The sequence below is a fragment of the Pogona vitticeps genome, chromosome 3 (genome assembly GCF_051106095.1).
Source record: "Pogona vitticeps strain Pit_001003342236 chromosome 3, PviZW2.1, whole genome shotgun sequence".
Taxonomy (NCBI): domain Eukaryota; kingdom Metazoa; phylum Chordata; class Lepidosauria; order Squamata; family Agamidae; genus Pogona; species Pogona vitticeps.
In genome coordinates, this window is record NC_135785.1 from 74052120 (window position 1) to 74079099 (window position 26980).

Sequence of the window (26980 nt, forward strand, 5' to 3'; positions counted from 1 at the left end):
TGACGACACATACAAAGATCCAGGTCTATAGAGCCTGTGTCCTAAGCACACTCCTGTACTGCAGTGAGTCCTGGACCCTTTGTGCACGGCAGGAGAGGAAGCTGAACACGTTCCATATGCGTTGCCTCTGACAGATTTTTTGTATCACCTGCAGGACAAAGTTCCAAACAGAGTAATCCTAGAACGAGCTGGAATTTTCAGCATGAATACTGAATCAGCAACGTCTACGTTGGCTTGGGCACGTCATGAGAATGGCTGATGGTCGGATTCCAAAGGATCTCCTGTATGGAGAATTAGTGCAGGGAAATCGCCCCAGAGGGAGACCACAGCTGCGATACAAGGACATCTGCAAGCGAGATCTGAAGGCCTTAGGAATAGACCTCAACAGATGGGGAACCTTGACATCTGAGCGTTCAGCCTGGAGGCAGGCACGGCCTCTCCCAATTTGAAGAGACCCTTGCCCAGCAGGCTGAGGCAAAGAGGAAGTCACAAAAGCAGCAAAACCAGGGAGCTAGACAGGGGACAGATTGGATTTGTCTTCAGTGTGGAAGGGATTGTCACTCTCGAATTGGCCTCCTCAGCCACACTAGACGGTGTTCCAAGTCCTCCATACAGAGCACGTTACCATAGTCTTTCGAGACTGAAGGATGCCTAACTAACTAATCTTTCCACAGCCCAGGCTGGGAGGAGGAAAAGTGCTGCCCTGCTCACCCCATCCTATGGCAACACTATTAAGGGGCAGAGAGGAAGGAGTTAAAAAAGCTGGTGGCAATACAGTATCTTTATTTTTATTGAACCATCACCTGACTGCCTTGGTAAGCAGTGAGCATGAGAGGAAGAAGGACAGTTTTGGGGAATTCGCTACCTCCAGCTCTCCATTTTCACCTTGAGTCTTAATACAGCTGCCAGGTTATAGCTCCATGTTGGAGTATGCTAGAGAAAGAACCATTCTACCATTGCAAGAAGGGATTTCTTGAATAGTATCAAACCTCTGTAACAGAGGTGCTTCCAGGGTTCCATCTGAGGCATGCATTCTCTGGGAGTTCCCTCTGATACCCACTGCAGCAGGAGCACAAAGGCACATAGCCTAATTGAGGCTCTGTGTGTGTGTGTGTGTGTGTGTGTGTGTGTGTGTGTGAGAGAGAGAGAGAGAGAGAGAGAGAGAGAGAGAGCTCTGTTGCCATTCCCTCTCCTTTCCACCTCCTGAATGCCAAAAGCAAATCCGTCCATTTCACAAGTATTTATTTTATTGTTCTCATACTTAGCCTCTGCAGTTCTTGTTGCTTTGCCATTCTCACAGTTCTGCCCAGCCCTGCAGCAGTCACTCAGAAGGGATTTAACACAAGCATTTGGGAGGGGAGGAGGAGATATGTCTGTTTCAGGAGAGAGTATGGATGGGTTGAGGTGGAATTATGGGCCTCTGGAGCATGACATAAGCCAGTCCAGGACTGGAGAAGAGAGATGAGAGAGAGATAGAGGGAATGAATACATTTGCAATCTTTGACCTCTCTCCACTACTGCTTTTCTTTCTCCTTGGTTCCCATCTTCCTCCAAAGAAAGGCAGTGGGACATAACATTACAAAATCAATAACACGTATGGTCCTTCTTCCCTGCATCTTGATCGAGCCAACTTGCCTCCACCACCACTCCTGTCTCTGCTAGCAGATAACAGGCAGACACTTGTTCTCATTCTGTTGAAAAGGAGTGCATTATGGCTATGGCTGTTACAGGCAAACGAATAACAATTCCAGCTCATTACTGCAGAATGTAACATCTTCCAAAAGTAACTTGTTACATAAATTTGTTTCCTAGCTCTTCTTTTGGTGGTAAGGGGTCACATCATCATCATCATCATCATCATCATCATCATCATCATCATCATCATCATCATCATTATTATTATTATTATTATTATTATTATTATTATTATTATTATTATTATTATTATTATTATTATTATTATTATTATTGTAACTCAAGGCTGAGTAGCTTCTAGCACACAGGCACAATACTGCCTCCTGCTCCACTGTGAGCTATGCCCGACTCCTGCCACTGAATTTGCTGCTGCTTAGTCAAAATTCATTTTAAGGTAATTGGGCATATGCTTGTTATTTTTTAAACATGTCACTGACCTGGAGATAACTGTACTATGTTGCATAAAAACAATTCCTATTTGATTTCCATGGACAAAGTGGTAATGAGTGAGTGCTTATTTTATCTTCAGGGATGTTTGAGGCTTGATTATTTAGAGCTGAAAACATTTTGTTAGCAAGAGACAGCTCAGTTCCCATATGTTATGTCAATTCTAATCCAGAGTATTATATTCTAGGACTCACATTGTTCTCATAATGCTATAATTCATTTGTGTGCCTCTGTCAGACTATGCAGATTGCATCATCATGGCATTCTGAGTATTAAGCTCAATGTTCAAAAATAGCTACCCAACAGCCTATGACTTAGCTGCTAATTCCTAAGAACGAGGTCAGTTTTCCCCCCTCTTATAAATAGTGTGTTGCCTTTAGATGTGTGTCTAGTCCAAGTCTGGTTTAAAGCTAGTGTATTACAGGAAAAAGGAGTAGAGACCCCGGAGTTGCCTATCTAAAGTTCGAACCTGGACATTAGCCTAAACATCTCAACACTGAGACTCACTTCAGTGCGGGCAGATGCATTGAACTTCTATTTGCATTATTGTAATTGTGCCTTAATTCATATTTGTACGTGGAAATTATTATCTATCATATTCTTTTAGTGATGCATTTCTGCCCTTTGGGTGATTTAGTGTGTACTATATGTGCTCCTCTGCATTCAAGCTAATACTCATTCCTAGTAATGTTGCTCTTCGAGTAATTTAGGAAGAATTTCTGCTTTTTACATTAAGCTTATGTCACCTGCAGTTTGTGAGTTGACATGACAGAAAAACATAGTTTGAACCAGAAAGTTATATTCAGAAAACAGTAGCCCAAATAATGACACCCTAGTGGAGAATTCAATTTATCCATTAAAAATGGGTTTAAACTTGCTTTAGATTATGTTATGTGTGATCAGACTGCTTAAAATTTTTTCCAGATGCCCAAATTCTGTTGATTTTGCAGCTACTAATACTACTGCTAATAAGTGCTTAATGAAAATGTGAGATACCAACATACAGTCCGCTCACTTTAGCTTTAAAAATAGGATCTCATCTGTCTCATCCTGTCAAAACCATGATGCTTCTAGATTAGTAGTCTTTCTGATTCTAGTGGATCCATTGTAAATTTCTTCTGAAAAACTGTGTTTTTCCATCATCTCTGCAACTCAAGAGTAGTAAGTATACCAGATCATCCAGGCACAGGTAACAGCCTGCAGACTGCTAAAATAATGTGATGGGTCTGTTAATACCAGATTCTTTCTTGGTAGCTAGATTCTTAATTGCCTTCTTTATTTATTCAGTTGATGTTGCAATTCAGACTGAGGGACAGGTAATCATTATAGAAGAATCTACAAAGCGTAGGACTCGTCTGATTTAAAAGACAGTTTGGAAATCTCTGAACAAGCATTCCCATTCTCTTGAGTAATAAGTTTTCTGTATTGGTTGGTTGTTAATAAACCAGAAATAGAGCTTCAGTGCCTCATGATTTTTTTTTACTTCATGTTTTTAGGCCTACTGGAGAGACTCTAAAACCAAGCAAGAACTGAAACAAGCTCATTTTGTGATTCTGAAGTAGTATTGACTTTAAGTTGGTGCTTATGGCATTTGAACTGGACAGCTCATTACAGTTCTCTTTTCATTTCAGTTGAAGTGATTTTGCTGTCAAAAACACTGAAGTGTGTCATTATTGAGTGACTCCAGTAGAGAAATTGGCTGATTAAGGATATAAAAAAGACTTCTAATCATTGGTGTTTCTGATAGCCAGCGGAAACAAGATTTGGAAATGTATCTTCTTTGCTTTTTTTTTTTTTTGCAAGACCTTAGATAGATATGTTAAAGTTCTGCTGAACGTGATAGTGCTGTGATTTTTTAACATTTTCATAACTAATTATTCTGCATTTATTTTCCTTTACTGCAAACCAGCTGATCATAAATACCATCCCAAAATGGAAAAGGAAAAAACCAATATTTTGGAGTACTTTTAAAATAATGCAAGGTATCTAGTTTTGGAACTGTTCCGGCTAGCATATTTATGAGTATGTTGTGGACTAGCATACTAACACTGCCATCTTTTATCAGCATGCTGTACATGTTGCTCCTAAAACTTGGAAAGTGGAGAACTTGGGTTGAGGTCTATAAGCAGGTTCATAATGAAGCATAGAACTGCAGTTTAAAAAGATAGATACAACACTGTGGAAACACATGCTCCCGATAAAACTCTAGTTTTGTCATCATTTTAACCTTTGTGATTACTTTTTCTATCAACTGGATTGAAACAGTTATCATCTGAGGTGGTCCACAAGACTAAACAACATCAGTTGCTTGTTTAAAAGTCTTTCAAATGCATAAAATAGGTACTCAAATCTACCAATTTAGAAAAAGCTTGTGGGTACGTTTTCTTTCTATAGTAGTAATTGTCATGTGGGACACAGTGTTATTGCAGAGGCATTTTAAAAATAAAGATTTCCCGTGTGAAAACTTAAGTGGTACAATCTTGTGGGAGGATCAGCCTGTAAGATAGTACTCTTAAAAGCATGAGGAATGTTTCATGTTCAAACAGTAATACTGGCAGCCTGCTCTTGTACTTGACATTCATGGAGGGTAAAGCAAAACAATTTAGAAACCTAAGTGATTTGGTCTGTGACAGAAACTGTTAGTTGGGGATTATGCGAGGTAGATTGTCTGGCACAGAAGCTAAGTGCCATAGTCCCCATCACGTATTGTCAGACTAAGGAGATGTTTGTGCTACTGAAGATCCCAGTAAATAGCAATATATGGAGAGCAAAATGCAGGTTTTGTAGAAAATCCAGTGAAGCAACTCTGGGGAATAATATAAAATGGGATAAAGATCATAAAGAGCTCCCATGGGTTCAGGAGAGAATGCATTCTTATAAATGAAACGTTATTTAAAACCTTTGCATGAAGCATTTTTGAAGAAATATCTGTGTTACTCTGTTTCAGCATGTATTGCAAAACTAAACAAAATTATTCTGACACCTTAAAAACTAGCAGATTTATTTCACTATGAGATTTTACACTGAGGATTTACAGAAGTCAATTTGAGAGCATTTTGACTTCCCCAAGGTACTATGTTACAGAACTGAAGTTAATTGTTTTGGAGAAAAGAACTCTAAATGAAGATTTGTATATGTGTGTGAGAGAGCTAAGAGGGCTATATTCAGGGACTTCAGTGTACAATGTATACAGAAATATAGTCTCCAAACCCCGCGAGGAACTAGTTTACCCTCTATTCGGCACTGGTTAGGTCTCATAAAAACCTAAGAAGAGCCCTGCTGGATCAGGCCAATCAAAAGCTCACCAATGTAATTATCACCCTCTTTTCCTCATCTCACCTGGTTCCCACCTCTATACCACATGCTCTGTGTATATCAACCTGTGCCTTAACTATTAAGCACCACGTGTCTAAGAAAGTGGATGATAATCCATGAAAATTTGTGCTGAAATAAATCTGTAGTCTTTAAAAATGCAGTTTTGCATGGAAAAACTATCACCTTAGGAGTAAAACTAAGGAGGAGAGGGGATGCTTCTCCTTCATTGCCAAAATAATACTGAGCACTCCATCCAAGGGGAACATTTTTTTCAAATGGCCGGACATTCACAAAAGCCGTGTCATTTTCTGCTGGACAAGATAGTAGCTGCAAGTCATTCAGCGAGTGACTTATAAGTTTGCTTTTCAGTGACTTATAAGTTTGCTTTTCAGAATGCTAACATGCACAAGAGTGGTACACAAACAACAGTCTTTTCATAACACTAACAATTGAGTTTATCACATGGTATCCTGCATAGAACTGTAAATATAAACCAGATTCCCTCTTTCCAGAAATGAAGTACATGTGGATCAAATGAAGTAATGTGATACAATTGGATGGGCAAAGCTAGAGAAAACCAGCTCTCTCTTTTTTTCCTCTTTTCTTTTTCCCAGTCTCTCCAGACTGGTTCTTAATGTGTTTTCTCAGTTGTTGGTATGCCCCTCACTTTTCCTCAGTGGTCAAGCAGTTTGAGCTTTAGTCTGTATTTTAAGCACATGTCTAAACTGTTTTTCACCCCTAGTCAAAGATGTTCTCATTGCCTAAGAAGCAAATCATACTGAGGAATAACTCCATATAACAATTTAGAGAACTTGCAGGTAGGAAGGTTCCTTGTTGTGAGTTAGATAATTAGTCCATTTAGTCCAGCACAGTAGTGCACAGTAGAGGTGGGCATTGGTGGCCCATAGTCCCTCACTGTGCCAGCTCCTGCTGATAGGAGTTGTAGATCAAAAAAATCTTGTTGTCCACCATGATCTACAATAGCAGAATAGTTGAGGCATTCAATGAACATTCTGTAAGAGACTGAAGATTATTTCCAGCACCACAGTCCTGTTTATTTATATTGTGCATGCAACATCTTGTCACATACAGAGTTGTCTTTTCATGTCACTTGTGCAAGGCACTATTCATTACACCCTGTTGTTTTTCATGGCCCCATCTCTGGCTGGCATACCTGCAAGCTGGAGATTGCTGGAGCAGTCACGGAACACTCAGCCCATGAAGCAATTACTTTTCACAATCGCTAATAGGATTCTGGCCAGGCGGGGCCTCTCCTTCCCCATTTAAAGTGCTGGCTATTGCCTATAATCTACAACTGATGATGGTGTCATTCATGTTGCACAGGTAGAGCTCTTATGCTTTCCAGTCATTTGTTCAGTTTGTCCTCCCTTTCCTATGCATTCCCTCCTGCAACCACATAATGATGAGTCATATGCGGGGCATTCTTGTGGTGCTTTTGTGGATCTCGAGGACTTTTTTGTTGAGTGATGGCAAAATTTTTTAAAAAAAGATATGCCCCAGCAATACACACCATTGCTTTATATGGCTTGCTTCTCCCATTTTACCATGAAAATAAACCCTCAGGGAGGTTGGTTTGAGAGGCACCGATTGACTTAAAGACCCTAATTTAGCTTTGCTGGTTAAGCAAGAATTTGAACTTGGGTATCCCTGCTCCAGGTTCAGTACTTTAACCTTTAATGTATAACTGACTGTCTCAATTCAGTGGCTACAATGTAAATTATGTCAAAATTGAAATATATTGGTAGATAACAATATATTGCAATTTGTGTAACTTTTAGTTAATGTAATATGCAGCTTTACATAATATGCAAATAAGACTTTGTAATTTGCATAATTGTCAAAGAAGGCTTCCCATATTTGCAGGACTAGAATATGGCACCACTGATACAAGGGGATAAACACAATATAGCTGCCTATCAAACATTTATTGGAACCTGTTATTCATCCCACAGTATTTTCCCATTCCAAGCAGCACAGCTTATTAGTTATTTGATCCCTGACAAGACATTAAAACAGCATGAAATCAGGTAGCACTCATCATTATAAATTCCCATATGATCCATCCACTTTAAAAATGAACTATTAAGAAAGCAATTTTTACAATTTAAGATGTAGGGTGTTTAGCTGTAGACTAAAACTGCAATTAACAGAAGATCGGGCACTCAAGAGAAACAAAATTTAAGGCCCTTTAACAATTGATTAACAATGTCCTTAAAACTGGACACATGTCACTGTTTAGCAGAGGAAGAAATGTTGAAACTTGTAACTATTGAATGATGTGGCTTTAAAAAACCCAAGTGTATTTAGTTTTTCTCACAGAATATAAACCAGTGGCTTTTATGTGAGTTATTTATATCATCAGAAGGAAATGCAAACAATTTGTGTTGAAAACATGGGGAGGGGTTAGCAACATATTCTTAATGTCTAGACAGCTGATTTTGAAATGAGGAAATGTAAAGAGCCCAGGAAATAGAATACTGTATCTGTTTATGAAGTACTAATAAAGAATGCTTTGAATATGTCAAGAAAACACAAAGAAAATGTGTTTTGAATGGTATTTGTTGCATTGTCAATCCATGAGTATGTAATTTTTCTTACATTTAGGTACTGTTCTTATATTTGTGTGCATTAAGTGGTGTCAAGTCAGTTCCACCATATGGCAACCCTAGTAGGGATTCTGAGGTATGTGAGATATTTAAGGATGGGTTCTACCAGTACTGCCCCCAGTGAGTTTCCATGCCTGAGCTGGGATTTGAATTTATATCTCCGGAGTCCTAGTCTGACACTCTGTCCACTACATGACACCAGCACTCCCTCTGTTCTACATGCCATTGGCCACTTGTGTGGGGCACTACCACCTTCCTTTGGCATAAAGATCCTAAGCTCAGTACCATGGCCTTATGCAGAATGCTTACAACACTTCTCTAACATGTTATTTCACTTCTATCACTAGCATCAACTTGTATTTGGACTTTGTACGGGCCTCTGTGGAACCACTGCCTTTTGTGTTGAGGCACAACAGGAGAAATACTGGTTGGATTATATGTGCTTAAGGTTTGGGCAGCTTGCTCTAGTTAGTTAACAAAGTGCCTGGACACCTACAGTACCTGCATCCTGGCAGCTTGTTAATTAGCCTCTGTTAGCTGTGGCAAGTAGAACAAGCCTTACTTAAGCTTTCCTTAGCTTGCCACAGCCAATTCCACCCACTGCCTCTTACCAAAGGTATGAAGGATCTTTTGCCATCCAGATGCTTTGGACTACAGTCCCACACCACTAACGGTAGCCATGCTTGGTGGAACTGGTGGAAGTTAGGGTATTCAGGTCAGAAGCAGATTCAAATCCCTGAGATTTCTGGGCCAAAGCCTGAGACTGAGGAGGTCATCCTTCTGATATCACCAGAGAGGACCCTATGATACCACACAAGTGAGTCCTTCTGATGCCACAAATACATGGCAAACAAAGATGGGAAGGAAACAAGGCCAACGGATGTGCAAATTCATTTATGTTAACTTAGTGAGCCCTGGCACCAAATGGGAGTGGGTGGAGATAGGTGTCCAGATTTTTATATCTCTCACATAGCAATGAAACTTTATCTTCCTCTAGTGTTGGTTATCCAGAGACTTCAGCTGATGCCATGAGATCTGGAAGCCCTAGGGGAAGTTGTAAGGCTACGTAAAGATTCTCTGCCTCAACCTAAAAGGCTTGAGGACATGGGAACAGCTATGCCAGTCATATATGTTCCTTTATTAATTAAAATTATATGTTAATTTTGCTTCATCCTTGTAAGCAGCAGAATCGTGAACTTCAAATGTAGTTACCAATCATTATGTAAGAATAAAATAAAATAGGTCAAAACAATTGAGAAGCAACAAATGAGACAAACTAAATTGCCCGATTTAAACCTTTTTTTGTGTGCTTATGCACACTTTTTTAAAGTGTGCATAAACAAACAGTTTTCAATTGTGACTGAAAGGTTGCTATGTCAGTGCCAGACATATCTTCAAAGGGGAGGTGTGACACTCCCTCACTGAATATTGGTGGTTGGCAATGTGACCAAGATTAGGAGTGATCAAAACTTTACACATAGTAAAGAACGTTAACTTAGAATAATTAGACAGTTAACCCAAATCTGATGACCCTTAATCTTTGTCGGGTTCTGTGTATGCGTGCATGTGTGTGTGTATTTGTGAATAGATATACATGTAGTAAGCATGCATGAGTGTAAAGTCAAATAAGCAAGTAAGACAGAATATTTTCTTGTTACAACACAATGATCAATTTTCATCTTTGAAGGAAATAACATCTTGCTTTTTTCTTGTGATTTATGCAGCTTGTGCTCACTTTCCCCTTATCTCCCCCCCAAGAGATCAGGTGTTAGCGTGTCACCTAATGAAGGGTTCCCATGGTACTCTCACAAATGCAAAAGGATTGCTTATTTGCTTTTGTGTTGGCCATCAGTAAAAACTGATGGCAAACCAAGAGCCATCTCATGAGCATATCACTAGAAGACTATGTGCATGGCAAACTGTCAATCTATATTTATATGAACCATCAATGTACATAGCTGCTTTATATGGTTCCCCACTCCCCATTTGATGCCCCAAACAAGCCACTTTGCCTGAGGTGTTGCCTGAGGACACCAAACAGGCCTTGTGATGGAGCATGGGTTTGAACTAGCAACACTCTGTTGAAAAGATAAAATATATTGGTAAAAAATGTGATTAATTACATATGAAAAATCTGCATTAATTCACATATTGTGCTTATTTGTACAATATAAAAATTGGACTGCGTGATTTGAATCATGTGCAAATTAGATGACCTGTTTTTGGACAACTGGACTGTATCAGCAGCACAAGTTGCTCTGTAGGAAAGCCCCAGATCCAATGGATTAAACTAGCTCATTGGGGAGTTTAGTGGGACTTGTACCACCAAAGGCCAAGTGACCTAATCTAGAAATGATCGTATCTGATAAAGGAACCAGAACTGATAAAAGACAGTCCAAATCATTATGCACCAACAATTTCACAGGAAGGATACCCCCATCTCATAATGGTTTTACATCCTGTTCCCAGAAATGACCATCTACCCACAATCACACCATCTAGTCAGTATTTCCTCTCAGAATGTTGGTAAAAAACATTATACATCAATCCAAAAATATCATCACTTGTGGAATACCCTAGTCCCTGGAGATGTCTTTCTTACTTTTATTTTTAAAACCGTTAAATAATAAGGTCTAAGCCATTGTGTAGGCTTTAAACGGCATTCATTCATAAACACCACTTAGATCTCTTACTTTACGTTCTTTTAATGATGATTTAATCAATATGTTGCATTAAGCAGATATCAATGTCACTTATATGCCAACCACTGCACTGCAGTTCATTCTGGTGGCAGAAGGATCCAGCATAAATGAAACCCCATTTCAGGAGATATTCCTAATTTGTAGTAGACTCTGAGACTTTCCTGGCCTCTAAATGTTATCCTATTTAACACCTGCAAACATTACATTAGTATTGCAACTTTTGTGCCTATAATGTTTAGTATTTCCTAAATAGAAGTGGCTTTTAAAAACCCTCAGTAATTTCAGTGACATTTTCTCAGTTTGATCCGAGTTTGATCAGTCTATCTTTGTATGTTTTAATTTCTCATTAATGACAATAACCTCGTTGGCTTAATATGCCATGCTTCCGAAAACAAATGCCAAGAACACTAAATGGTGATACTGGATGTTTGCCAATGCATTGGATGATTAAAAGCAAGTGGAATAAATGTAGCCAGTTAAATTTTTTGTTTTTAATTTTAACATATCTTTAAGTTCTCATAATTTCAGCTAATAACGTGATGTACACTGATGTTAGTACTTGAAATCTGTACTGTATTTGTCTTTCATAAATGTTATCTTTATGATATCTGTAGATCTATTGTTTGTTAAAGCCAGCTGTGATTGAATCATGTAGTAAGTAGGCCATTTAGGTTGCAGTCCTATGCTAGCTCATCTTGTGGTAACACCATCAAAACCAAGTGGGACCTACCTCTGAGTAAACTTTTTTATGACTCGTTATTTCCTTAATTTTTTAAAATGATCTGTAATATCATTTCTCTAACAGCACGAAGGAATAGCTATGACCGTTTTATGTGCATAAAGCATCCTTTTCACTTTTCTCTATTCTCCTTTCCTAGAATATAGATTCTCTTGCTGCAAAGATTGTCTTATAACACCAGGAAACATAGGGGTTGACATTTTGACAAAACTGAAAGGTGTGAAAACTGGGTGTAAAAGTCACAGAAGGTATTACTGAGTAGCTTAAGTTACATGACATTTGACTTTTTGGTGTCTGTATTTGTACAGAGTTTTTGAAAGCATGTGCCATTGGGTTTTCTCAGGTGAAGGCTTCCTGGTTTATTTCTGTGAACAGTCCAAAAAGATTTTGGGTTTCTTTCCCCATTGAAATGAAGGAAGAAAACCTTGGTGCTGAAGAAGGTCTTTGTATGCAATGGAAGTATCGTAATCATAGGTCATTGCTAAGATAGACTGACAGACTGAGGACTTAATACATTTCACATGAGATTTGAACCATGTTCCCCAGAGTCCTAGTTGGTCTCTCTATCCATGACATTACAGTGGGAATCAGCTTGTACAGATAATAGTAATTATTATTATGACTGATGACCACACTTGCCAGGGCTTCCTACGTATAAAGTGCTCAGAATTGTACTTACACATTTATCCATTTAGTAGATGAGAGTTTAGGGATGGGAGCCCTAATTTTTTGTATCAAATATGTTGGTCCTACAGGAAAGAGGTTATAGTGTCAAAGTAGCAGCTGAGAAATGTGGGACAGAACCCTGTGACATATGGGTAGAATCTTGCTTTATTGATGCTTTGGGATTTATTTCCAGACCTTTTCAGCATTACTATCTCAGTCTAAATAATTGCTGGTTAATGGGCAGACCATGATTTTGTCATCCGCTCCTGTAAAATACTGGCTAGTTGACAAGATAGAGCAAGATATATTCTCCATGGGGTCCATGGGGTCACGAAGAGTTGGACACGACTAAAGGAACGAACGAACGATTCTCTATTTCTAAAGCAAACTGACCATTGGGTCTTCAAAACGGAAGAATAATGAGATTAGGAAATGTTACAGAGTTGACGTGCTGCAGACCTTCCTTCCCTTTGGATTTCGGTTTGCAGCACAGTTTTTTTGAGTTGTTGTGATCTTGTCTTACATGGAAAGAAAACAGAGATGTATTCACTTGCCTAGCACCATTTGCAGGCCTCTGCTGACAAAAATATTTCAGGTGCTTAACTGCAAGATTTATCTGGGTCCTCTGTACTTAGTGGTGGAGCAGATTGCTTCCATTTGTCAGAGGTTTTCAAATTGCTAGTAGGCAAAAAATAATTCTGACTGAAATCAAAATGTCTGTTTCTCAAGCGGCAAAATCAATTCACTACAAAAGAAATGGAAAGTCGGTGTTTTGTTTTTCACCCTGTGATTAAAGGCACTGGGTTATTTATAAATATAAAATCTATAGTTTTGGTTTAGATAACAGATCTATGAACATTTAAAAGGGGGACTTAGAACAGCATGTTTATTGAGTAAGTTGAGCCAGCTGTTTTCAGGCTTAAGTTGCCATATTGTTTGGAAAGCAGCAAGTCATTGCCTTGGAAATTTAAGAACAGTGTGTGGTGGTCCCATCTTGCTGCATTTTACCTGTCAAGCAGACGCACAGCTGATAGCCAGGTGGCAGGGATGGGGACTTGAGCAGTGCGACTCGCTTTCAAGTCTGACTTACTGTACATCGCTCTGGTGACTCTTACTTGGATTCGATTTGAGTTCTCTTCCCCCCCTCCCCCAAAGACTTGGACTCCTCATGACTTGGACCGATCTTCCCGAGTCATGTTTTGGACTCCCTATTTTTTTAATGGATACCTGAAGGAGAAGCAGGCAAATGGCAGCAAATGGCAAAGGAGGAGGTAGCAATGACGAGGGAGGTTTTTCAGGAGGGTGGAGGAGTGGAGGGCGAGGGAAGGGGAGGTAGTCTCAGTTGTTGTTGTTGTTGTTGTTGTTGTTGTTGTTGTTGTTGTTGTTGTTGTTGTTGTTGTTGTTGTTGCTGCTGCTGCTGCTGCTGCTGCTGCTGCTGCTGCTGCTGCTGTTGTTGTTGTTGTTGTTGTTACTATTGGCCATGACTCTGAGCACAAGGGTGGGCTGGGCAAGAGGAGGGGGGCTGGGAGGAGGAATATATACAACTGCTCAACATTATTCCCATTGTTTCATAATTATTATTATTTTGTTTTGTTTTGTTTCATAATCAGCTGGGGTAGTTAGGCTGGGGCTTCAACAGCGTTTTCTCTCTCTGTCTAGCAGGCTGGCTAAGGCAGGTTCTTTGCTGTTGCTGCTTTTATTAAGAGAATGCTTTTTTGTATTCGTGAAGGCTTTCATGGCCGGGATCTAATGGTTGTTGTGTGTTTTTCACGTGGCCGTGCCCTCTGAAGATGCCGGCCACAGAGACTGGCGAAACGTTAGGAAGAACAACCTTCAGAACACGGCCAAAGAGCCCAAAAAACCCACAACAACCAGAATGCTTTTTTCCTGGCAACATTTATCATAGGCACATCACATTATCATCTCAGTGCAACTGAAAAATAAGGTTCCCACTGTTTCTCTGGGATCCGAACCCAATGACTTGTACTTGGGACTCCTACCCAAAGACTTGCCAACATCCCCACCAATGGGCAAGTGGTTTGGAAATAGGTACGCTGAGTTTCTTGTATTCGTCATACAAATCATGACTTGCCTTTTTTACTGAGATGGTGTAAAGGGTTTTAATTTTAATTTTGTTTCACTATTTTGTATTAGGGATGGTGTTTATTTAACTCTCATTAGGAGCTGCCTTGTGTTCCAGTCCTGGGGCATTGGGACTGGGACACAAGGCAGCTTCTAATGTAGTTTTAAAAAACAGTATTGCAAATAAATAAATAAATAAATAAAAATGAAGCATATCCATTTCTTAGGAGAAAGGCGGGATATTAAGAAAAAAATACATACAAGTGGTACATTTCGAACAGCAAGCACATCTCATGACGGTCTCCATTGTATCTTCCCCATGTAAGGGGAGCTTTAAAATGTGAGCAGCTGGATTGGTTCGTACTAGCAAATGAGGAAATTACAGCAGGGATAATTTGCCAGGACACACTGTTCTTGAGAAAAAATTGTGTCTGTTTCAGTTACTGTGAGGATCGTAGCTGTGCTGAAGGGAAACAGAGAAGCCTTAATTCTTGAGAGAGTGATGTTGAATTTGGTCAATTTACTTTACTTTTTCTGAATCTTTTTTTTTTTTTTGCTGAATCGACTCAATGTTACATGATCCATAAAGTCAAAAACATAAATACAGTAAATAACCTAAAAATAAAAATTGATATGTGGTTGATTTGTTACTGCTCCTGCTATTCAGAAAATGCTGGCACTCTGTGAGCCCATGCTCCACTATGCTATTGCTCAAGAGAAAATATATATATAGCAGAATTCTGACACATTTCTATTCCTGTAGTTTTCTGCCCTTAGATTATACTGAAAGAGTTACTTGACCTTGTGTACAGTGCCTTCAATTACTATCTGTTTGCATCTGTAGGGGCCATCTTAACTTACTTATCAGGGTGTATTACAAGCTGTACAAATCCCATTATGATAAGTGGCTTACAGCTGGAAGAATACAACTACTAAGTACCTGATGGTTATTTTTAAAGAAAATACCCATGCACTAATCTGATTGCCAATCACTGTAAGCAGCTATTCACACTTCAAAGAAGTGAATGTGGGACTACTCCCTGGGGGATAAGAGTATTTCAGTCAAAGGGAAATCAATAGACTATTCATATTGTCATTGCATAGTTTCTGAATTTTGTGTGTACTAAACTATTATGAAAATAGTTAGATTGAATGCTTCAGTGTCCTGGTTTGATTCTGTCCTTTGGGAATTCACTTTATATAATAGAGTGTATATGTTATGTACCATAGTGGGCCGAAAAATTACTTTTTTGGTTTTATAAATGTATATTCCACTAAATATAAAAATACTACAGTGCTGTACCAGGTTAATATCATAAGAATAAAAGTATACAATAAAAATAAAGCAATTATATTATAAAACTAAAATAATGTAGCTGGGCCATAGTCCAGGGAAAGCTCGAGTGAACAAACATATTTCAGGCACTTAAAATGCAGAATTAGGTACTCTGTCCTCCATGTGATCTGTTGTGGTTTAAGATCAACAACTATAGCCCGTAGCCAAACGAGATTGGAAAGACAGATGCAAAACACAAGGTAGTCAATAAATGTATTTAAAATTTTTTAACAAATAGAGAAATAGGCAACAAAATAACAAAATGAACAGAGGGTTAGAAAAGCAAGGAAAAAGCTGCATGCCCATGTGTTCCAAGCTCTTATGTAGCTTTAATGTATGACTACCCCAACCATCACATCAGAAAGAGTTTGAACCAACCAAGAGAATAGATGACACCCAAGTTAGAAACGTGGAAACTGGACAGTTATCTTATAGTTTGTGTGAGGGAGATAGGATGGTGGGTGAGGTGGTCTTTAGAATTATCTATCATATTAAAATACAGCTTACATTCTTTAGATAGTTTCTTGTTGCTTATAATGCCAAAAGCTCAACTCACTTCCTCATCTAACAGGGAAAGGACATCTGTTCTGGCTGATGCTTCAAAGGGCCCCTCCAGCTTCATCCTGGTTTTGTCTTTTACTTTTGCTTAAATTAAAATCAAAGGAGCTAGGAATGCAAAATTACACACAACTGTTTGAGAACATTACAATGTGGGGAGACAAGATTCACCATAACAAGATCCCTGTCATGAGTTGTGACATGAAAACCTGTGTTCTGATTGGCCATAAATGAGGATTGGGAGTTTGCAGCATGGACCGGGGGGACAACAGTGAGAAGCCAGGCAGAATTGTGAGCAAGGTTTAAGAAGCATTAGCACTGACACCTTTTGTACAAAGATCTAGAAATCTGTCATTGTTTTTCTCCTTTGCACCTTAGCCTACACTGAATTTCCCATGGCCATCCATTGATTTTGGAAGCTAAGCCAGCCAGTGTACTATTGGCAGATAGATCTCAATCTTGCCCTAACAGATAGATGTCTTGAGAAATGTATTGTAGGGTAGCATGCTTCATCTTCAGTTCTCATTCCTTCTTGCCTCTTAAGTACAGATTCTATTTGGTGACTAGAAAATGTTGAGAGTTGTAGACCAAAATCAGAAAGGCAGCTTCTAGATTTGCCAGATATAAATTCTTCACAAATATATGTCTATCATAACAGTGCCGAAGACTTCAGTTTATTTCCATAAATATTTTGGTGTCTGTAAAGTTTCTTCAGTCTTCCTGTTTCTTTTCTTTTTAAATAGACAGTATATTTGACATTAGTAAATTACATTACAAGTTTTCAGTGAATTGGATTTAAGTCTTGGGTTGTAATAACATTGTAGGAGATTAGTAGGAATGAATAGATGCCAAGTAAATAATCCTGTTTTGTGCTAGTTTATAATGGATGTGTAGATATGAAACCACTTTTCTAGCTGTTAACATCATGGTAATTTGATAACCCATTTGTATTACTTAAACTGCATATTTTGTAAATGTTGTCACGGCAAAGCAGTTTTGTTACAAGCACTAGGCAGAAGGTGCTCCCATAAAAATGTTTTCTAAATTGCTTTGCTTGCAACTACAGAAGTTGCCATAAAGAATTATTTCGCATACTGGATTTTCAAAGCCACAGGAGTGGCCACTGAGCAGAAAGAAAGACAACTTTATGATTTAAGACAATGTAATGCCTCAGTTGTGAAATAAAGTGATATAAGCTTCAATAGACATGCAGAACATTACAATGTCCTACAATCTCCTAATGCCCAAACAAGGTGGCTGATTTATCATTTCTTGGACTTTATTTGAAAGAAAATACAATAAGACATAGAAAATGCAATGAAATTAAAATATAGAATATATCATGAAATTTCTTCTTTTTTATCTAATAGAATCATCATGGTTTATAAGTTTTTTGTTGTACTAACATGGATTTATTATTGATAGATGCAGTATACAATTTGACAGGTGTACAAAGATGATATAGAATTATCTTTTCCGGGCAGACAGAATTCTGTCATGTGATTGCTGTACACATTTAGGATCTGCAGCACATAAAACATCATTCATTTTGTCACAATAAATGTCAATCTGTATCCGTTTATCTGATATGAATATTGTGTTACAAAAGTAGTAGTTGGTAATGCAAAGAACAGCTCACAAGTTATTGTGCTCTTTTAAAGAATAATGATATAGATTTTTTTACTCAGGAATATCTGCGTTTTTAGAACGAAAATGTGGACAAAATAAGAACATGAGTATTGTATTTTATTTCTGACTCTGTTTCCCTGGCTCATTGGGAGACTTTTATGGGCGGGCCAGGCAGTGAGATAAGTAGAGAATCTCTCAAGCTGAAGAAAAATCTGAAAACCTTCCTGACTCCATCTAGCAGTCATGAAAAAGCTCCCTTGAACCCACACAGTGCATAGTAGCCAGTGTGGTTTCTGGATCTCAAACAGACAGAGGCAGAATGTCTCTGAATCAGATGGGTAAAATATAACACCTTAAATTAAAATCATAACATAACAAGAATCAAGATGCAGCCTTTGCTGGACCTAATGGCAAGAACCAGGACATTGGAACACGGGTAGCTCAAAAGCAGAGTAGAGACCACCTGCCCAAAGTTTGGGATGCTCCATGTCACTCAGTCCACGAGTCACCTATGTACTGGAGATGTGGCCTTATAGGTTGTACTAAATGTGTGCAGATTTGTATTTTTGGTGACTGGGGATTTCTGGGAATTGTAGTTCAAAAACACAAATCTGCATAACAATAGTGGAAGTGGCAATAAAATCAGAATTTTAGGTTTAGGTCCTTTCCTCTTCCTATTAGAAATGGGCAACACATGTCAGTTTAAAACTTAAAAGATGTAACACCTGGTAAATTTGCTAAGTCATTTAAATTAATGTTTCTATGGCTTACTAGAAGTAGGTGATGACATGAAGCCCTCCTCTTTCATAGTAAATTAGCTTGATCAAGACCTAACTCTTTATAACTAGATAGTTTAATGGAATGAATGAATAGTATGGGGTCACCAAAGAAAATACTAATTTCCTCAGGATATATATTATAATTCTCTTTCTATAGTACCACACTAAGGAGAGGATATGTTTTAAAAAAGCTACATCAAGAGGACACACAACCCCTTGTCATTTCAGAATCTAACAACCAGCACTGTACTTTCAAATCAAAGCTCTGGAGACTACTGGTGTGTCTAGAACATAAGACTGAGGAAATAAGAGAAGCCAGGATACAGCAGTAGTGGGACTTCCTGCATCCATCCATGTAGTTGCACAGGAATGCTATTTGCCACTCAAGATATAAAAAGAGAGTGTGCCTTGCATAGTACTCATGGTATTGTGTTTTGAAATGCCTGGCACAGGTGGATCCTCATTCTAACTGGTGAAAAGTTCTTAAGGTTGTGGAAAAAGCAACTTTCACAATTCCCAAGCTTTTCTATTCAGGTTCTACATTTACATGTTTAAAGGCATGGGCAAAGCCTTGGGCTTTTTCTTTGAAATGCAGTGTTTTTATATTCTTGCCCTCCATAGGAATTTTTTTAACTTTAATAATTGTGAACAAATTAGGCCCTGTCATTGGCTTAAGCCTGGTATATGTTCTTGTTGAAATAGATGTTTTGTCTAAGTTTCTTCTATTCTTTGTAAACTGACGTGACTTCTTAAATATGAGAACTTCTAAATGTCTTGAGGTTATCACCGCAATGATTTCTATTTTTAGTAGTGCTTTAAAACACAAAGGGCAAAATATGTAAATTATTTTTCTGCAGAAAATAGATCAGTTTGTGTTGGAAAATGTTTGAAATTATTGCATAATACATGTTTGTCTTTTGCATTGGGAGGAAAGAGGAAACAAGTAAAAAAGCAACAAGAAGACAGTATAAGAACACATAGACACACACATACATATAAATAAATCTTTCTTGTTTTCGCAAGACTAGAGCACCATATGCTGTAGATGCTGTAATCTTGTCTGACATAACCAGCACATGGATATTGCTAGAAGGAAAAAAGCACAAACCTAGGCAAGGTTAATTTACTGAGCATCAAGCTGGTGTGTTTACCTTTTGTCAATATGAGCTCTTCCCCCAAAGCTCACGTTGACAAAAGGTAAAGTAGATAAATAGGTGCCACCTCAGTGGGAAGGTAATGGCGTTCCGTGTCTAGTCACGCTGGCCTCGTGACCACGGAAACTGTCTACGGACAAACACTGACTCTATGGCTTGGAGACGGGGATGACCACCGCGCCCTGGAGTCAGACACGACTGGACTAAATGTCAAGGGGAACCTTTACCTTTACTTAAGGAAATGGAATTATTGTGATCCATTTCGACAGGAATCACTCCCTGAACAGCATGAGAGCCAGTTTCTAGACCAGTCTGCTAGAGAAGCAGGACTTCTCTAACTTACACAAACAATTATGTTAGAGAAGTATTAATTAATTAATTAATTTAAATATATTTACTCCTCCTTTTCCCCTAAAAAGGACCCAAGGCAGCTTACATAATTTAAAAAAAGTATTTAATGCTAACAGTAATGAGTATACAAATACAAAGGGTCAAGCGAATACCATACTTCTCCCCAAATAATTAGCAACATCAAAACTCATTAAAAGCATTGAAGTACAACAGTCCATTTAAAACTCTCACCCAAGCAGCCAGTCACTCCAGAGAAGCTTGCTTGAAGAGAAAGCTCTTTGCCTGCCTTCAGACGATAGCAAAGATAGCGCCAGTCTGGCCTCCTGTGGAAGGGAGTTCAAAGTGTGGGAGCAGCAACAAAGAAGGCCCTCTCCTGTGTCTCCAACAAATGCACCTGTGAAGGTGGTGGGACCTCTCCTGATGATCTTAACATTCGACTGAGTTTCTAAAGAGAGATGCGGTCCTTGAGATACTGTGTCTTGGGCCTTAATCAGCATTTCATTTATTAATTTTATTTATTTATTTCATTTATACCCCACCCATCTTGATTGAAGTGTACTTGAATTCATAGACTGGCAAATATGATAAATACGACAAATAGTGTCATGAGAAACCTAAGAAAAGTTTAACTGTTGGTTAAATTCTATAGTCACATAAAGGTAAAGGTTCCCCTTGACATTTAGTCCAGTTGTGTCTGACTCTAGGCAATGCTGACTCTAGACAATGTGTGTTAAAAAAAAACCACAACAAATGGGCTGATACTTTATGTCTCTACCACAAATCATTTCCCTCTAAAGCTCCCTTTTTTTCTCCATCATTGATAAAATAATGTTAATTATGATGTCTGAGAGACAATTTCTCAAGAGAAAAAAACCAGCTAAACAGATTTGGATTGCCATCCTCTGATCCAATTGCTTTTTTCGATTAGACACTAAAATTCAAACAAGACTCAACACTGTTGGTATATACATTTCTACTGGGGAAAAAACACACACACTGCCGTTAGCTATAGAAATGGCTAAGAATGTACTTACAAACCTTTCTTACCCTTCTCCAGCCGTGTAATAGAAAACAGTAATACAGATGTAGAATCTGTTCTTCTTGGTTGGTCTGAAAGTACTAGTGTTGCTGACATTGCTGTAAATAGATCACTAATGCCAGGAAAGAGAAAACTCTTCCTGAAGCTTTAAGTAATCTTCCTTTTGAGCGAAAAAAATTGCTGCCACGTTTCAAAGGAGAATATACGCGTAATATGTTTTCAGTATTATTAGGAAAGCAAGGGGAGAAAGATATTAAATGGTCCAGGATAACATTGTATGAAGGGTACTGAAAGCAAATGGGAGGAAGAAAATACCCCAACCTTATTCATGTTGGCAAAAGAAAAGAACTACCAAAAAAAAAACAACAAAAAAAAACCTCCATAAATAATCCAATTCTTTGTTTGGAATTATAGCATACCTATAGCTACAGCTAAAGTTGAGAAAACTAAAATATGTGATCAATGGCTCGCACTCCACTCTCAACAAGAATACTTCCCTCGCCCAGGCTTTCAGGGCCAAACTGTACCTCCCTGCAGACAACCTCCTAATCTTGAACAACTACCGACACACAAAAGGCAAAACACCATGGAGATGAAGACAGGAATATAACCCTCTCACAAGCCTAGATACCACTTGTGTCCCATACCAATACTGGCAGCAGCATCAAGGACCTCAGCAGTGTCAGCCACAGCACCATGTGCTGCGTGGGGAAAATGTGGAACAGTCCACCCCTAACCCATAGTATTCTCTGCATTTTCTTCAGGTGTAATGAGGTTCTTACCAGTGTTTAGTACCAGACAGCATTTTTCGTAGTTATGTGGTCTTATTTTTTTCTAGGATTGGAGAGACAAGGTCTTATATTCTAGAACAGTGAGGGCCAAACTGGGTATTTTCAAAGTTTTTGAGGGCTGAAGGAAAAGGAATGTGAGCACACATACCTGCCCCCCTGCCTGCCCCCCACGCCCACCTGCACAGGTGCATGCACCACCCACCTGTTTGCCCAACATCCGCCTGCTCATCTCCCGCCCACACATGGCTTTAAAAACAGGAGAGACAAGTGACCAAATTTTGACTTTCAGGAACCTGATTCTACTTCAGTTCTATTGAACGATAAGTGCAAAAATAAATCAATAAGTATTGTGGGGAAATACACCAGATGGGGGACAATGATTAAAAGGAGCCTTTGCCTGTTTTTAAATATCTCCTTGCACTCTTAGAAAACATGGGTTAGAGTCCATGTTTCTGAGTCAAAGTTTCAAAATTTTGCCCTATAAATACTTGTTGACTTCACTCTGCCCTTTAAAATAAATTTAACAATGAAAGGATACTTAATTTACGGTTAAATCAGTGTGAGATGTCACTTACCTCAGAATTTTAAAAAGCCTGCCCTAATGTTTGTTCCTATGTACATTTATGTCTTGGTAAAGCCAAAATGTGAGAGTGCAGCCTTCCTGTTTCCAGTCAAAGTGCTGTCAATAAATGGGCGGGCAGTAGGTTTTTCCGTATCTGCTTGTGTTGTACTATCTTTCGTTTACTGTCTTGCAGCAGAAGAATGGGATTTCAGAAATAGAGAAAGGAAGAGCCTTGGGAGTTGTGGTAGCAAAGAAAAAACTGAAAATGGAATTGGGACCTACAGTTGTAATAGAGAGCAAAGGAGCGCTGACTTTGCGCTCCAATTCTGTATATTACGGAAGACCCACTCTTGTGTACCACTGGCACTACAACAGAGAAGCTGAACTTAAAAATTATGACATACATGAAATTCCTTTGGGTTTTAAAAACCTATGTTGTTCTACCTACTGGCAACTTGGAACCATGGATCAGAAATAGGTAAAGGTGAAGGTTCCCCCTGACAATTTGTCCAGTCATGTCCAACTCTAGGGGGCAGTGCTCATCTCCATTTCCAACCCGTAGAGCTAGCGTTTGAAGACAATCTTCCGTGGTCACGTGGCCAGCACGACTAGACATGGAACGTCGTTACCTTCCCACCGTGGTGGTACCTATTTATGTATTGCCATTTTTGCACGCTTTCAGAAATGACTGGCCACATATCAAGACTATTCATCTCAACCCTATAGAATTAAAGAATACAAGGAGCTGGAAATGCATACGTCTGTGTTGGATAAGGATAATTTTGAACTAGCTGTTGTTGACAGGGAGACAGGACTACCTGAAACAGGTGTGGGAGCTGTGTTGCTACGTCACTCTCCTGATAACTTTAAAATGTTAGTCTTTGCAAAATAATGCTAACTGATCTAGCACTCCTGTTCAGGATCTACAGTTTATCAAACTGCAAAGTTTGAAAAGATCTTCAAGGTTTTCCCTGTAAACAAAACTCACAACAGTTGTCACAGCCGTACCCAATACAAAAACGTTATTCTTGTCCATCAGTGTTCTCAAGCTTCAATTGCAATGTAGTTAATTGTTTTAGTGATTGTATTTTGCACTGGAATACTAAGAATTTAACATGTATTTCAGTAATGGCAATGTAAGGAAAATATTGTCATGTTGTCATTTGAAATAATGTATACTATTTTCTTTGTCTTGTATCTAATAATTATGCATGATACCGTGAAATTTCTAAGAAACTAGGAGACCATTTCTATTAATGTTATGTTCTGACAAAATACTGCATTCTGGAACATAAGGGAAAGCGGCTAAGTTTTTCTAATGCTCTAATCTCATCCAATAAAATATTTTCCCTAACAATTGACTTTAGTAATGACAGTGGAATAACTGTCAATAAATGTATCTTCCTCAAATTAGTTTTATATTTTATTTTACATTGCTATTTTATCTTAGGTCTGGGCAATATGCTAGGCAAAATCCTGTTTGCGACTGTCAGCACTGATTTGGCAGCAATGCATGACTCTTTGCCCTTAGGGCAAAAGGAAGCACTATGGAACCTCAGAACATGAAAGGGCAAGGATAGGAAACTTTCAATTAACTTAAATTTAAAATTACTGGCATCAGATGATGAGGTCATTGGGCTTGTATAGCAGAACTTTACGTCAACAGGATTTTATCATGGCATTTCTCTGAATATAAGGGGTATTTCCTGCAAGTGATTTTTATGGGTGGATATCTGAGGAAATAAAGGACATGCACGACAGATACAATGTGTAAAACAGTGTCACAGCAGATAGGAACCACCCACAGTTAGAATTATGAAAACAAAACATCTGAGTGCATTTCAGTCCAGGAATTTGCACCCATTACCAGATCTGAGGAAGGGATGTGGTGGCGCTGTGGGTTAAACCGCAGAAGGCTCTGTGCTGCAAGGTCAGAAGACCAGCAGTCGTAAGATTGAATCCATGTGATGGAGTGAGCTCCCGTCGCTTGTCCCAGCTCCTGCCAATCTAGCAGTTCGAAAGCATGTAAAAATGTGAGTAGATAAATAAGTACCACCTCAATGGGAAGGTAATGGCGTTCCGTGTCTAGTCACGCTGGCCACGTGACCACGGAAACTGTCTACAGACAAACACTGACTCTATGGCATTCTCTAGACACTTATTACTTAAAAACCTGCCTGAAAAGGAAGTTCTGTGCCCGAGGACAGAAGGACAGGAGGGAGGGGGGACAATCTGGCTTTTCAGGGCATGTATTCCAGAACCCGGACACAGCCATTGCAAAAGCCCTCTCTCTTGTCCTCACCAGAAGAGCTTGAAAACATGGTGGAACCAAGAGAAGAGCCTCCAGAAATATTTTAAAACCTAGTAGGCTCATATGGGATGAGGCAGTCCTTCAGGTAGTCTGGACCCAAGCTATATAAGGCTTTATAATAACCAGCACTTTGAATGGAGCCTGGAAACAGACCGGCATATTGTAATAATATGCACAACCCTTTAACTGAAGCTTCCATTGGAACACACTTTTTTTCATACACTAGTCTTAAGGTACGCCTGTCTAAATTTAAAGTGCAGACTCTAGATTTGTCAGCAGAAAATGCAAGGGATTCCTGTGACCATACTGTAGTCCATAACCTGTTTTCCATTTGGGTTAGTTATAAATAGAGATGGGAGCTTTCTATTTGTACCCCTGAGGGTACAAATAGGAAACACAGCACTACTGGTGCCACGGAGGTCTGTTCCCTCCCCGAAGAACCAGCCCAGTCCTCTCACTGGGATTCGCACATTGCATGGGTCCATCAGCAGTGACATTGTGTCAGCCATGGAAGTAGCCCAGCCAGCACTTTCCCTTCTTCCTGCGCTGCTGACCACTTAGCAGCTGGGTGGGGGACTTGCCATCCCACCTACTTGCCAAAGTGGTCAGTGCGTGGACCGGGCTGGTTCTTGAGGGAGGGAACGAGGTGCCATGCTTCATATTATTATCCACAGGAACACAAATATGAAGCTCCCATCTCTAGTTATAAGAACACATCAATTAGGATAATTACACAACATTATTACTGATGCTGGGGCATGCCTGTCAAGGCATCAGCCTTTGTGTCCATGGTTCTCACTTTCTAGAGTTTGAGCCCAAACAAAAGCCATCATAGGTTTTTGATCTCTAAGTTAAACCAAGGTCTCTTGTCACTTTCTAGGAGTGTAAATCTCAGCCTGTTTTTTAAAAAATGTTCTTCCTTCTTGGCAAGATGAGAAGAGTTTTTGTGCATGTTTTCATATTTTGGCATTTTTGTGTCTGAAAAAATTTCAGAAGAGGGTTTGGGGCAAAAAACAAAAAAAAAAAAAAACCCACCCGGCCTTTGTTTTTTGTTTCTAAACCCATTGTATTTTGTATAAAACCCCTTCATATTCTGCAAAAAACACAAAATATAAAGTTTGTTATATAGAATACAAGGGTGGTTTTGTTTGTTTGTTTAATGCTGCTGGCAAAAAAAAAAAAAAATCCCACTGGTCTTTATATTCTTATGCAGAAGTGGAAATTTTCACACTGATAGACAATTTTGTCAGCCCAGAAGAATGGAAAAATTCTGTGTTTATTTTCTTTTCTTTTATTTATTTAACTTATATGCTGCCCACACTACCCAAAGGTATCTGGGCGGCTTACAATAGAATACAATAAAAAGGTAAAACCATTAAAATATAATTAAAAATCGTCGCCGTTTAGTCATTTGGTCGTGTCCGACTCTTCGTGACCCCATGGACCAGAGCATGCCAGGCCCTCCTAGCCTCCACTGCCTCCCGGAGTTGTGTCAAATTCATGTTGGTTGCTTTGATGACACTGTCCAACCATCTCATTTAAAAATACAGTGCTCTAAAAATTGCCATCAGGACCCACAGTTGATATTATTTCAGTTAAAACTTTCTGGAACAGGAAGATTTTGGTCTGGTGCTGAAATGTCATCAATGTCGGCACCAGACGAATCTCCCTCAGGATGGCGTTCCATAGTCTGGGGACAGCTGCCGAAAAGGCCCTTTGCCTACAAGCCGTCCCTCTTACCTCCTTAAGGGACGGCTCTTTCAAAAGGGCCCCCTGGCTAGATCTTAACTGCCGGGTAGGTTCATATGGAAGGTTCATATTGTTTATTACATTCTTATCACAGACATACTTCGTTGTACCATCTTTTCAGTGTCTTCTAGACTGTTTGTAATACTAAGGAATAGTAACAAGCTTGTTTCTCTTGCTTTGAGAATATTGGTTCTTGTTTTCCATCTGTAAACTTTATACCTGTGAATGAATAAACTACACTTTGAATATCTGGCAAACCCTGTGGCATGATTTTGGAAATTCCTCATTAATACATCTCTTCCATGATGCCTAATTTTCAATTTTCAGAGATACTGCAAGAGAAAGAATCAAGTGTCGGATGTGGTCTTGCCACATTTCAACCATTTTTCGTCAGGTGGGAAAATGTAGCAAACAGAATCGGGATAGTGATTGTACTTTGGAAATAGCT

General features: G+C 39.0%; 1 protein-coding gene across 3 annotated transcripts in view; it reads left to right on the forward strand.

Moving 5' to 3' along the window:
- DOCK1 (dedicator of cytokinesis 1) overlaps nucleotides 1-26980 on the forward strand; it is a 489282-nt gene that overhangs the window by 297110 nt on the left and 165192 nt on the right. The window contains exon 30 of one of the 3 annotated variants that reach the window (XM_078391203.1): nucleotides 22666-23882. The exons of the other annotated variants lie outside the window; for them this stretch is intronic. Coding sequence (XP_078247329.1) covers nucleotides 22666-22690 — 25 coding nt within the window. The 3' untranslated portion in view covers nucleotides 22691-23882. Of the gene's footprint in view, nucleotides 1-22665; nucleotides 23883-26980 lie in introns of those variants that run through there. 3 annotated transcript variants of the gene reach the window in all.